General features: G+C 31.0%; 1 protein-coding gene and 1 long non-coding RNA gene across 4 annotated transcripts; one reads left to right on the top strand and one right to left on the bottom strand.

Moving 5' to 3' along the window:
* The first annotated feature begins 2,802 nt into the window (after positions 1–2,802).
* Positions 2,803–10,787, top strand: LOC148604880 (uncharacterized). Of its 3 annotated transcripts, none has more exons than XM_088551040.1 (11): positions 2,803–2,931; positions 3,288–3,344; positions 4,839–4,895; positions 5,438–5,496; positions 6,759–6,812; positions 7,055–7,117; positions 8,225–8,287; positions 8,852–9,053; positions 9,287–9,343; positions 9,682–9,780; positions 10,235–10,787. In XM_088551040.1, exons 3-11 carry the CDS (start codon positions 4,869–4,871, stop codon positions 10,508–10,510), a joined length of 900 nt encoding a protein of 299 aa, XP_088407166.1. In that variant the 5' UTR covers positions 2,803–2,931; positions 3,288–3,344; positions 4,839–4,868; the 3' UTR covers positions 10,511–10,787. The 3 variants fall into 3 exon arrangements, with proteins under 3 accessions (XP_088407166.1, XP_088407165.1, XP_088407167.1); XM_088551041.1 differs by having other exon boundaries at positions 2,819–2,931; positions 3,237–3,344; XM_088551039.1 differs by lacking the exon at positions 3,288–3,344 and having other exon boundaries at positions 2,813–2,931.
* On the bottom strand, positions 3,596–6,984 carry LOC148604881 (uncharacterized). Its single transcript, XR_015916217.1, has 3 exons — positions 6,900–6,984; positions 6,458–6,492; positions 3,596–3,907 (listed from the first exon to the last, which is right to left on the bottom strand). It is a non-coding gene; the product is annotated as an uncharacterized LOC148604881 (long non-coding RNA).
* Positions 10,788–12,920: the final 2,133 nt, after the last annotated feature.

Here is a 12,920-nt window from a genome sequence, read left to right as displayed (position 1 = left end):
TATAATTTCATACATAAAAAGAGTATGGGTTTTCATACGTTTTCTAAGTCAAATCATTTAATGTATTCGAAAATGCACAAAAACTTTAAAAAAATTACAATACTGGTTACAGCACATGTTGATTTTTCCTGTTAATAGGTGCCGTCCACAAAATATTATACAAAAAATGGCTATGTTAAAGTTGTCATAAATGTAGAAATATATTTACGCAGAAGTCATCATGAACTCGCGGATCATTATGGTGTACCTATCTGCACCATGTAAACTGTTTTGTTCAATTTGTTACAGTTTTACCTTTCTGTTTTGTCTTACCTGGACTTGACTTTTATGAAAACTGGGAAGGTTTTTCTTAAAAAGCAGAGGATGCTTACTCTACCGGTGCATCTGGTCCATGCCACCAGTTTTCCGAGTCCGAGTTGCTCCGTTATTGTTTTACTTTGTATGTATTTATTTAGTTGCTTTATGTTCTTTGCTGTGTATGTCACGTATCCCTGGATTACATTCCGCTAGAATTCAAGGTCCCTTGGTTACTCTTTGTTTATGCTAAGTTTGAATGATATTGATACATATAAAGCCTTTGGTGTACATGTTCACAATTATTCCATTTCTGTTTTGCACACGGACTTTCTTTGTATGGCGTGGATATTTTTTAAAGACCGCTAAGTCAGGGTTACAACTGTATGTTAGGAAAGTAAACGGAAGTTTGTCATCAAAGTTTGAGTTACTGATATGAAGTTTCTCTCGGACAGAAGAGACAAAGTGTTTTCAGTGATATTTCACATTTTAAAGGATTTCCAACCAATCAAAGTTGATACTTACCAGATTTACCTTCTTGCAATGTGACATATGCTTTTTTTATGGAATAGGACATGCCTACTTTTCATGATGTCATGATGTCATGTCATTCACGTTTTTTTGTTAGAGTTCATTTTGCAAGTTATTTAGTTTCAGGTTTTGTTTTCTTTCTTTAACTTTATATTATGATATGGTATTGCAATTGTATACGTAGATAGTTTTTTGTCCTGTATTTACGTATTGGCAATACTCTTAAATTTGATGACTCTGAATTATCCCTCTGTTTAGATACGGTAGCAAATTTTGCGAATGTATTGAGTTATAGATTACATGAATTAAAGATGTACTTTTTTACGTGTAATGGACAAAGGAGTCCAGTGCCTACTAGATCTTCTGGCACAGTTTCTAACACAGGAAAATATATTTATGTAATGGTTTCATAGTCTAAAAAAGTTTATGGATTCTTTACCAATAAAAAAAGTTAAGAATGGGATAAATAAAAGTCGTCGCCTGTTTCAAACTTTTCCCTGAAAGAAAAAAAAAGCTTTAAATTCTATTAATGTTTGTTACTGGGTGCCTATGAATGACAATACGTGACATACAGTGTAAAACAGTAAACATAGTCTTTACATATGAATGTTTGCTGAAGGTTGCAATAAAGGTGCAGAAAATTTTAAATTAAAATTTAAAAATGTCTCATTAAGCTTTACATAAACAGCACAAATGTTTGTTGTAACCATTTGATTGATATTGAAGCAGAAAAAAGAAACATTATATGCATTTCTGGTACAAAATATAAAAATATCAACTACTACATGTACTTAGACTTCTTCAATTGAATATTCGTTATTATGAAACCTAAACTTTATTCTATTTTAAGAATGCCTCTACATTCCCCTGAAGAGGAATCAGATTTCAGATTCATTTTGAAAATCTGACTGTCATTTCAAGGGCTATCTTGTTGATTTATATATTGTAAAACCCTTTACATTTCCAGGCGCAGAACGAGAGATTTGAAAACTAGATTCGCTAAAATTTGTTTTCCACTCATAACGATTATAGGTATGGTGAATACGTCAAAGTGTATGAAATGGATGAAAATTACCAAGGCCATTTATCATTTTGTCCCAATTTCTGAAAAAAAAAATTAAAAACAAAGAAGTGAATTAAATAAAATAGAATTGGTAAAGGTTCCTCTCCCTGGAACCTTGCACACCCTGGATCCATATTTAACATGGAATAAAACATTTGTTCAGTAACTATTTATCCATTGAAGGACTTTCACCTTAGCTTTACACATCGAAAACACTTACTGAACAAGGGTTTTGATAATTTCTTCACAAAGTAGGTGGAATATGATTGAAAACGAAAGCACAAGCAAACAGCTGAATTTTGAAAAGATAAACCGAATAACATTTTTCGACTTTTGTTTTAGGTGACATATATTTTTGGTTTATTTTCAATAATTCAGCTACGATTATATAATCTGTTTATCACAGGAATCATACATGCATTTTAAATAAAATATATCGTTTGATAAAACATGATAATTAAAAGTAAAACTGCGACAAAAATGCTTTGGCTAAATTGGTTTCAATATGATTTAATGATACAAGACCTTATAACGCAGATGGTTAACGTATATAAGTATTTGTTCGGTTTTTGTAGCCAAATAATGTGCATTTATTTCTATGCAATTTCATAATTAGTGTTGTTCATTAGGACTTATTGTAGTTTTTCGTCTCATTGTGATATTCGGAAATAAGTCATGTTACCTTATAATAGGTAAACTAAACAGATTAAATTGCAGGAATGTAATTTATTTCTTTCAAGTGTTATATATATGAAAACATACACAAAAAAAAACACCATAAAGTAACTAAAATATTTCATACTAAGTAACAAAAGCAAATGAGCAACTTGGCCTGGGAGCATGCTTTGAAAATGTTCTATTTGTAGAAACGGATGTTCGCGGATTTTAAATAGAATTAAGATATTTCTTCTATAAATAGTTTTAGTTGGAAACGGGAAGTATATTCCCCTATAAATGATACTTCTTGTCCATATGTCAACAGTTGAACGGAGAAATTGAAGCCACAGAACGGATAGATATTTTTATAATTGTATTTCTAACAGGTATGTACATTTTAGGAAGAAAATCATAACTTATTGATATCAAGTTAGCGTGCCTTGTTAATATCAATACTGAAACGTTGATGATAATAGCAATCAAGGAAACCAAGATTCGAACAAACATCAAAACAATATATTCCAAGGATAATGACTAGACAGAACAAATAGAGACACTCACAACAAATAGTGAAAAAAAAAAAAAAAAAAACCAAGGTAAGTGAGCAACCCGGACTTAACTATAAAGAGATGTATATGATATACAAACATATGTATATTATACAGCCCATGCTATTTCCTTTTTTTTTTAGAAACGGAGACAAAGATATATTAATAGACGGATATTTTTGTATTTTATATAGTCGGAGGTGAAAGTTTCATTACAAGGACCAGAATGTTAGAGGATATTGATATTATAGGTACACTTCCTACTCTAAAAAATTGTATTCAATTATAACCGGTTTCAATAAGGAAATTAAAAAAGTTAAAACTTAAACACTTATATAATTTCCGGTTAAACTACTGATGCAAGGATCTGTATCCGATATTGACCGAGGTCGTCCTTTCAACAAATGTACGGTCAATTGATTGACTCAATTATCGGCATTCAATATTGTTACAACAAAAATGTCAAGGTCAGAAATAACCTCTTAGAAAGCTAACAAGAGACTACAATTTCAATAAGTTTAATTAAACTAAATAAGTAATGTGTCACAATTTACAATAATTATAATTACAAATCTGTCCAACTTTTGATATACACTTTTGAATTATGTTATATAGCAGGAATTCCAAAGTTAATTTAGGTCGTGTTAGTCCAGCACAGAATAAATTCAAACATTTAGTCCAAATTGCAAAAGTGTCCTCAGAAATCCAGTGCTAAAGAATGAAAGTACGCACAAAACATCATTCAGTCATTCATCAGTGAATTAGATTAATCCCCTTTTCAGTTGTCCAATATATATATATATATCATAGAAATCTAGAAATACCAAGAAAGTTCTAGAACAATTTAGAAAACAATTAATCATTAATGAGTCAGATAAACAATATTTGTTTGTTTACAAATTGAAATAAGATGTTAACAAGTGTGCCATTTCTATATTTAGCAATAAAGGTCAGATCAGGCCAAACAATCTTACAATTGTTACAAATAACAGCATTCCAACAAAATATATATAGACTAATAGTTACTATCGATTATCAAATTCAAAGGTAACTCTTATTCTGTTTACCGGGTATCTAATAATTTTTTTACCATTGTAATGTACTTTTAGCGAAAGATCTAGTAGTGTACCTACAAACTGATAGTGCGTGACTTTTTTTTCATTCAAAACTCTCAAGAAGGTCTGGTGGCGTTACAATCACTCCAAAAGATTTGACGGATATTTTCGATTATCTCGTAATGTACGAAAGATTGAAAACTATCTGTCAATAAGAACAAAGGAAAATAGTACAGATTACCCGTAAAAACAACGACCTCCATTTGTCATAATTTCATTTTTTTGTGTGCGTGTGTGTTTATATGTGCTTTGTGTGTTGTCCCTTTTAGTTTCTTAGGTTTGTTTTTCCAATTGGTATTCACATTTTATAGCGATTTATGTATTCTTATGCATTCTTAAGTATTATTATTATGTAACTTCTTGTACAAATGTAATGCAGTCAGTATCAAAGAACGTATTGATGGACAAAGAGTGACCCTTAGACAAAATGCAACATACGCGAAGCAGATACATATGTGGTCACTGTCAAATTGCAATGTTTCCAATGTATCATCTTAAATTCGTACCGATTGCCGTTTGGTGCACTCATACTTGTGCACAATTACTCAAAGTTTACTTTGGGTTTAACAATTCAATTGTTTTCAAAATTTAGGAAAAACTAAAACGTTTCTCTATCAAAATTTCTTGCAGCGGAAGAAACATAAATATTCACAAACGGAAATGGGAAATTGTTATGGTTGTCAAAAAGTATGTATGCATTGCTTTATATGTTAATGCTTCAGTTCTTACATGTTAGATTGTGCTATTGCATGTGATTTTCTTACTTAAGCTTTTAATGCATTTCAGGAGACATTTACCTATTTCGTTATTTAATCGGTTTAATGCATAAATGTATGAATACATGTCATTAATATAAAATGCAGACATTCTGTAAAATACACCATTCCCCACTCTCCCCCCCCCAAATAAAAGCTGCCTATTTGAAGTATGAAAGTATGTGGTTTTCAAGCCTTATGTTATGTTGGATGTATAACAAACAACAGTTAAATTGTCAATGCCATTTAAATGTCATAAAATTTGAGAAAAGTATTGGACCGTATTTATATGTATGCACCTATATTTTTTTGGGAATGTTGTCAGTGCATTCAAGTATTAAGTAATAACTTAAGAATATCTTATCTTAAATTTATCTTTTACTTTTCTATTTTAAATCGACACCAATTGTGCATTGTTGAACGTCTTTTTCGATGGTTTAATTCAAATTTGTTATTATTTTTTTATAAAAAAAGGAAGAAGGGACAGACTACAGGAGGCTAACAGACACGGAATCCAATGATTCAAGTGAACAGTATGTTTTTGTTTACTCCAAAGATGTTTGTATTAGTTATATTATTAATTAAGTTTACAGGACAGATTCAACCCTGTTTCAAAACCATCAACTGTTATGATCCAGACATTGCAAATGTTTACTTTACACCAGGCAGTGTTTCAGAAATACGTTTCTTTATTCAACCTATGTAGAATGTCTTTTAAGTTACAGAAACTAATTAAAAAAATCTCTGATGCCATTTGTATAGCGTTTGTACATCTTTTAAATACTACATAGATCATGATTAGTCACAAAGGCTTCTAAAGTATTAGAACAGCTTAACTAAACAATTTGAATTTTAAAATGCAGTTTTTATTGTTTTTATTTCTAGCATTGTTTTTGTTTTCATATTGTTGTTTCACTGAAGTTCGAACATTGAATGCAGCCTCGTCGTTCACTGTACACATAAACGAAAAAAAATTATTAATATAGGAAGCTAATTTCTTTGTCTCGATGAACATTTAATTCATATGTATGAATATACCAAACTTTTTCAAATGACGTCTGTAAGATCTATACAAATGACGAGATATTTCTCGTTTCTGAGAAAGAAATTTATTTTATAGTTAATGACTTTGTACACAGGAAAAATTATTTCACGTGATGTTCACATGATTTTCACCTGAATTGAACAAATAAACTTCGTGATAAATTTCACTTAAAATTCAGGTGAATCGAGTCTTCACGTGAAATTCACGTGAATTGATAACATGAAAGTAGTGTTGAGTGAGTTTCATGTGAAAGTCACGATCATTTCATGTGAAGTTCACATGCATTTCACGTGAAGCTCGATTAATATGAACTTCATATGAAAAATATTTGCCTGTGTAAAGGATAAGCTCAGTTTTGTTTTTTGTTTTTTTTGTTGTTGGTTATTTCATGTTTTTCGTTCGGATGTCTGTTTTCTCTGTCTACCTTTACCCTTGCTTGTCATATTCACCTGATTTCAGCTAAAGGTACCCTTGTTTACTCATTCTAAAAAAAATGATGGTCTTATAGAAAATAGAAATATAACTGTATATATTCTGTCACTATCCAATCAAACTTATAAAAAACGAATAGATAATTCAAAATCCCTATCCTCATTCGCGGAGTTTAAATATAATTTAAGACTATCACTTTTATTATGGTTCCCATTTATGGCAAATACATACATGACTCATAAAAAGAATAAGAGAAAAAAAAATATTCCATTTATAATATATGCCTTTAATACATTTATTGTTTGTTTTTTTCCCTAGGGATCAATATGAGCAAGTCAGGCCGGATAATGAAATGACACTTCTAATAAAAAAGTAAGATTCCTAACATGTTCCATCAAAATAGCTACGTGTATAATGTTAATAAGATGTTCAATGATTAATATAGAGATAAGGCATTACCGGAAAATTTTTGCTGGTCGACTTCAGAACAGCAAGTTTTTCCTTCTCCTTTGCTGTGCTATATTCCTTCCACTCAATTTAAAAACTTTTATAAAATAAAAGTTAGATAAGCTTGTAATAAAATGTTTCAATAGCTTTATTTTATTTACTACTAGGTTACAAGAGAGTGACAGAGAGAAAAGTCGTCTACAACGTGAGAACACGAAACTACAAGATAGGTAAGGGCATGCAGCAAAATGATCATTATTTCCATTAACGTATTTTAAAATGAATATAGAAGCATGGCAGGAATATGTTAGAAACCGGAATTACTTACTCGTATAATTTAATACTTTCAACTCCGATTTTAGTAGACTTCTTTGTGTTGTATGCTTTGTTTTTCGTATATTGTGTTATTTGTGTCTCTCGTATTGTATTGACGAATATCGGAGAATTGTCCATGTTTGTTACATTAAGTACATTCGGTTAAACTACTCTGTCATTAAAAAACAACCTCATCGTGGGAAGTCAAAAGATTTCAGGCAATTTAAATGATAAATTGTAAAGAAATTGGGTGTCATTAAAGCACATCATTTTTTACAAGTCTTTCATTGCAACTTTAAAGACAAATAAGATCTTTTTAAAAGTTTCTGCCAAATAAGAATTCTACTGTTTTGTTTTTATGTTAAAAACTTGTATTCCCAAGTTATTAAGAATGGTGTACATTAACCAGTAGGGTATTGCAATTTGGGGATTATTGGTCTTTATATTTCCTCCGAGATAAGGTTTCACAATCATTATTAAGTATGGACTATTACTGAAGGTTAGGGAATTTACAGAGCATTCTATTCATTTTTGTTGTTTTGTTGCGAAACATTGATGCCAGGTATACAAGTTTACAAATTGATTGATTATTGGGTTTTAACGCCCGAGCAGCAATATTTCAGTTATATTCAAAGGAACCAAGGTTATAGCGGTAATCAAAAGAATGTAATCCAAGGACAAAGACCAGACATGGATAACAGACATACACAACAAAGAACATGAAGTAACTAAAATCAAACATACAAAATTAACAAAAGCAAATGAGCAACTCGAACTCCAATAAAAACTGGGAGCATGGACCAGGTGCACCGGTAGAGTTAGGTACGGTAAACCAGTTATTCAATATATTCGTTTGCATTGTGCAACACGGTGCCATATTGCCAATCAATATTGTCTTGGGGGTATGTTTGTATACGTAAGGAATAATTTTTTTTCAATTACTAAAAAGCAAAAGACTTCATCTCATCACAAATTAATCTGCCACTAAAAAGAGTTTATTGTACTTACGTTTATGGTTATAGATACCAGAACTTAGAAAAAATGATACATAAACTGAAAGAAGAAAAGGAAGAGGCACTAAACAGGTATAATTCATTTAAGTTGGCTTAAAATCATTGACAGGTCAATATAAACTAAATCCTATCTGCAGACCCAGATAGTTAGAAAATCGTTCTCTTGTAGAATCGTCAGGAATTGTTCCAATATTAGTATAAAAATAGTAGATGTGGTATTATTGTAATAAAACAGTTATCAACCAATCACCAAGCAACAAACAGTTGATTAAACTTCTACAGGTCACATCCCGGTCTTGAATGATGAGCAAATCTCATATCATAAAGCATAAAAGGCTTAAAACAAATAAAGGGAAACTATTCATGAAAGACGAAAATCGACTTAATCTATAGAGTTAAAACGCAAACAAAGAACATAAAAAAACCAACGGCAACCACTGGACTACACGTTCCTGAATTGGGACAGGCACATACATATATAGCGGGGTTAGTACTTGTCTAAAGTTCCTCTTAAAGGAATATCTTCTTACAAAAAGCGCTAATGTTCTAATTGAGGAGAAAGAAATGTAGATATTCGTATATACAAGACTTATGAACAAATTTATGTTTAAAGAAATTAGTTTTATCTTTATTTAGACTAAGTGCATTAATGGGAAATAAATTAAGGGACAACAATCCAGAAATCACAAACCTTAATGATCCAAACCGACCAATGAAGCTAGGGGACCAGTTCAGTGAACTTTACGAAAACGAATGGACGGACACGTTTACGGAATTGACGGAAGTGAACAGTTTGTCCGAAAAGGACACAATTGCTATACTTATAGATATGCTGAAAGTAAGTATAGTGTGAATGTTTTATAACGAATGTAAAGATATCTCTTACTATTTCGACTTTACTGTTTCGCATATACGTGTACAATCTCGGTATAATCACTGTGTTGAAAAAAAAGAAAAGAAAGACGGAAAACATTAACATTAACACATCAAGCAATTCAGAAATGAACGATTTTTTATGATATAAACCAAATTTTTGCTAACTTGTTCATATTGTCAAAACAAATATTTCAGGAAATTTCACAGAGGTGCAAACAAGAGGTAGAAGAACAACTTTCAGAAATGAGAAAGGTTAATCATAAAACATGCTAAAATATTATAGGATTTTAAGATATTTTGTTCATTAAAAATAATAGTTCTATATTGTTTATATGTCAGTTTGTTCATAAATTAAAACAGCGGAAATATGCCTGAAGTTTTACATTTTAGTAAATTTTTCTCACGATTGCAGTGTTTATTGTTTTTGTATCAAAATTTTAGGTGACCAAAATATTGTTGTAAAACTATTTCAAAACATTTTGTGTAAGTCAACTATTTAAGTGACACCAATTGACATAAAAAAAACTCAAAGGAACAAAGTAATTATAAAAGTGCATTCTATCAAACGGATATTAAATTAAAAATTCCAGGCACAAGATAATGCAGATAGTGTTGACGACGGGACTTTTTCAAAATGGAAAGATATTCTTAAATCTAATGCCGCTGGACACATACAACAATTAACTACGGTAAATGGAAAATTCTACCTTTTCTATACCCGTTAAACAAAAAAATGTTTTCAATTATAGCTTTAAATAAAAACCTACAATTTTGCACATCATTTAAATATTATGTGTTTTTGTATGGATTAAGATCGCCTTTTCTATTTGATTTTTATGTGTCGATGAAGGGTTACTAATTGAGATACTGTACAGCATACCTAAAATTACAATTTTCATATCACTGGTATTATTGTAACAAATTCAAGCTTGTTCATTGTAAAATACAACGCTTTGATTTTTTCGAAGTCTTGAACTCATGTTTAGAATAGCATTTGCATGTGTACGAATTTCGCTCATTCATGAAACCACAAATGTGTTGCCAGCTTAATAAGCCTATTTGTACTATTCGTATAACCTCTGAAGTTTTGAAGTTGTGTCTATTTTCGTCTTCGTCAATCTTAACTTCGAAAATTTTTTTCAGAAAATTACAACTAGTAGCGATTTTAAGACTGTTACGACCTACCAGGACAGGAGTCTTCCCTTTATCAAGAAATGTACACAAATTTGTTACTATGCTGAGCTGCAAGACCCATCGATGTTCATAAACTTTGAACCTGGGCAAGAATTTGACAAACAGTTATTTAAAGAATATACACAGTCCGGAACAAAAGTAGACTACTTAGTTTGGCCAGCTTTTCACCTTCATAAAGACGGTCCTTTAATGACCAAAGGGGTTGTACAGCCAAAGGTTTCATAGACTATCTTTAATCAGAATTCATCATAGGAAAAAATGATCTGTAAAGGAATTTTCACTTTGAAATAAAAATTCTTCTATAGATGAAAGTCACTCAAGAAAGAACGCATAATATTAAATATGGATTTTTAGTATAAAATGTGGGTGTTATTCACTTTGTTCAAACAAAAAAAAATTTTCACACTGTATATTATGTTTACATACATGTCTATGTATATTTACATTGATGCTAATGTGTGGCTTAATTTTCTTTAATTGTTAAATAAATGAGTAAAAGTCACTTATATCTTATATTTAGATTACAACATATCTTTAGTATCAACTCTAAACCTATATCAACCCTCGGGCCACTGGCACTTGGGTGGTATATGAGTCTCGGGTTGATATTCAATATATATTGTTTGTCTTCTGCAATGGAATGGCAATAAAATTGTTGTTGATATAGTTAAAGAGCATTTGTTTAATTTACTTTATTCCTTTAATGCTCCGACCAATCGAATTTCATGTTGCTGCGATAAATACATTGAGAATTTCCCGCATCATAGTTACATATACCAAAAATTATCCTTAGAATAAGTCTATACAAAACATTACGTATAAGCCTATATCATTCGGTTTCTGTGTCAATAACCGTTTAAGCAATTAATATCATAGATATAAAGACATTTAGAAGGTCTTTCTTTAGACTGATTAAAGCACGATGTGAAGAAAGCATTTTTTGTTAAACTTTTTTCTGTCCTGTCCATTTTTAGACTGTTTTAGACCCGTTTGCGAAAGCACAATGGCTAAATCTTGTTAGAGATGTAGTAACGTAACTCAAAGACTAAGACGGATGTTCATGCCTCTATCAGTATTTATAATAGTTTATATTGTCTTTAAAAATTGAGGATAAATGGAAACCAAGTTACGAAATGCATGATACACAAAGTTGAAACGTTGGTGAAAAAGAATATTCATATACTGAGAATGAAATGGATGGTATTTTACCAATAATCAATAAAGATGGCAAAGGTAACAATATTTATAGACATTTTTTTTCGGGAACACAATTTCCTCGTTTGTCTACTCCGCATATGACTTTTTATGAGCAACTCGGCGGGTGTTTCTAGAAAAGCAGAGGACGCTTACCCTACCGGTGCACCTGGTCCATGCTTCTAGTTTTTAGTGGAGTCCGAGTTGCTCATTTGCTTTTGTTACTTTGTATGTATGATTTTAGTTACTTTATGTTCTTTGTTGTGTATGTCTGTTTTCCATGTCTGGTCTTTGTCCCTGGATTACATTCTTTTGATTACCGCTATAACCTTGGTCCCCTTGATTACTCTTGCAAGTTTTGATAATCATCGTTGGTTTGAGTATGCTAAATGTAGTGAATTCGGGAAGCGCTTGAATGCAATGGGGATGCATGTCTCTCAAAGGCTGAAAAGGTACGATGTTAATCTCTTTTCATGGACGAAGTATATAAGATCTAATCATTTTCCCGAAATACTTGTCATCGAGTGGAGGACATTATCTTACATATCATGATTATTTAGTTCATGTTATGATATTTTTATAGTATTTGTTTCATGTAATGTCTACGAGTTTTATATTAAAAATTGCTTTCGCGTAACTATTTAAACAAAGTAAAATGTTCATCTTTCTAGAAAAGATATAAGCTAATCATTTTTCTTTTTTTTTTCGTTTTACAAATATGATGATTTACAACCTTAGTATAAGCAGTTTAACTGATTGGTTTTAAAATTGCAAATGAACAGACCCAGCAAATTTAATTCTTCATTGCAGCATCCGGGTATGAGGTGTTACAGAAACAAAATATGGATTGTATCTTCATTTTCATTTTTCATTTTGAGTTCAAACAAACTTTTTATCGTTTCAAATTAATGTTAAAGGTTAATTCCTCAAAACGTTTCCAGATCGTTTCCCTTCTATTCACATTTAAAATACACCCAGTAAGCAATGTACGCAACCTTTCGGTGATAGGTATGTCAGCTACTATGTTTTTGAAAATTAAAACAAGCATGTGATGTACGTGTATTCTAGTTTTTTAGTAGGGTATGTAGGACATCTTTGATTGTTGTAAATGGTTTTTGCTGAGAATGTAGAATGTACTAAATCGGAAGTTTATCAATTAATTGATCTAATCAAAAGTGTCGATTATTAGAATAAAATAAGTACAGGAAATTCATATGTCCATTTTGATATACATATCATTGATATGCTCAGAAGTACATCATCGTTCAGTAAGCCTTGTTGTGGACCTTCCATGGATTAATGGACAATAAGTGCATAGGTGCATAGATGCATTAACAATTCATTATCTATCTTTCCTACCTCTTCCGATTTATTAGTAGTTAATGAAAGGCATTTGAAATATATACGATGCGCCTTACAGTTAATAAGTTAATAAGTTATA

Source organism: Perna viridis, chromosome 10 (assembly GCF_037379345.1).
Source record: "Perna viridis isolate PV_CMFRI_1.1 ecotype Kerala chromosome 10, ASM3737934v1, whole genome shotgun sequence".
Classification (NCBI taxonomy): Eukaryota; Metazoa; Mollusca; class Bivalvia; order Mytilida; family Mytilidae; genus Perna; species Perna viridis.
Note: the sequence above shows the minus strand (reverse complement) of the source record. Positions and strands in the feature narration are given on the sequence as shown.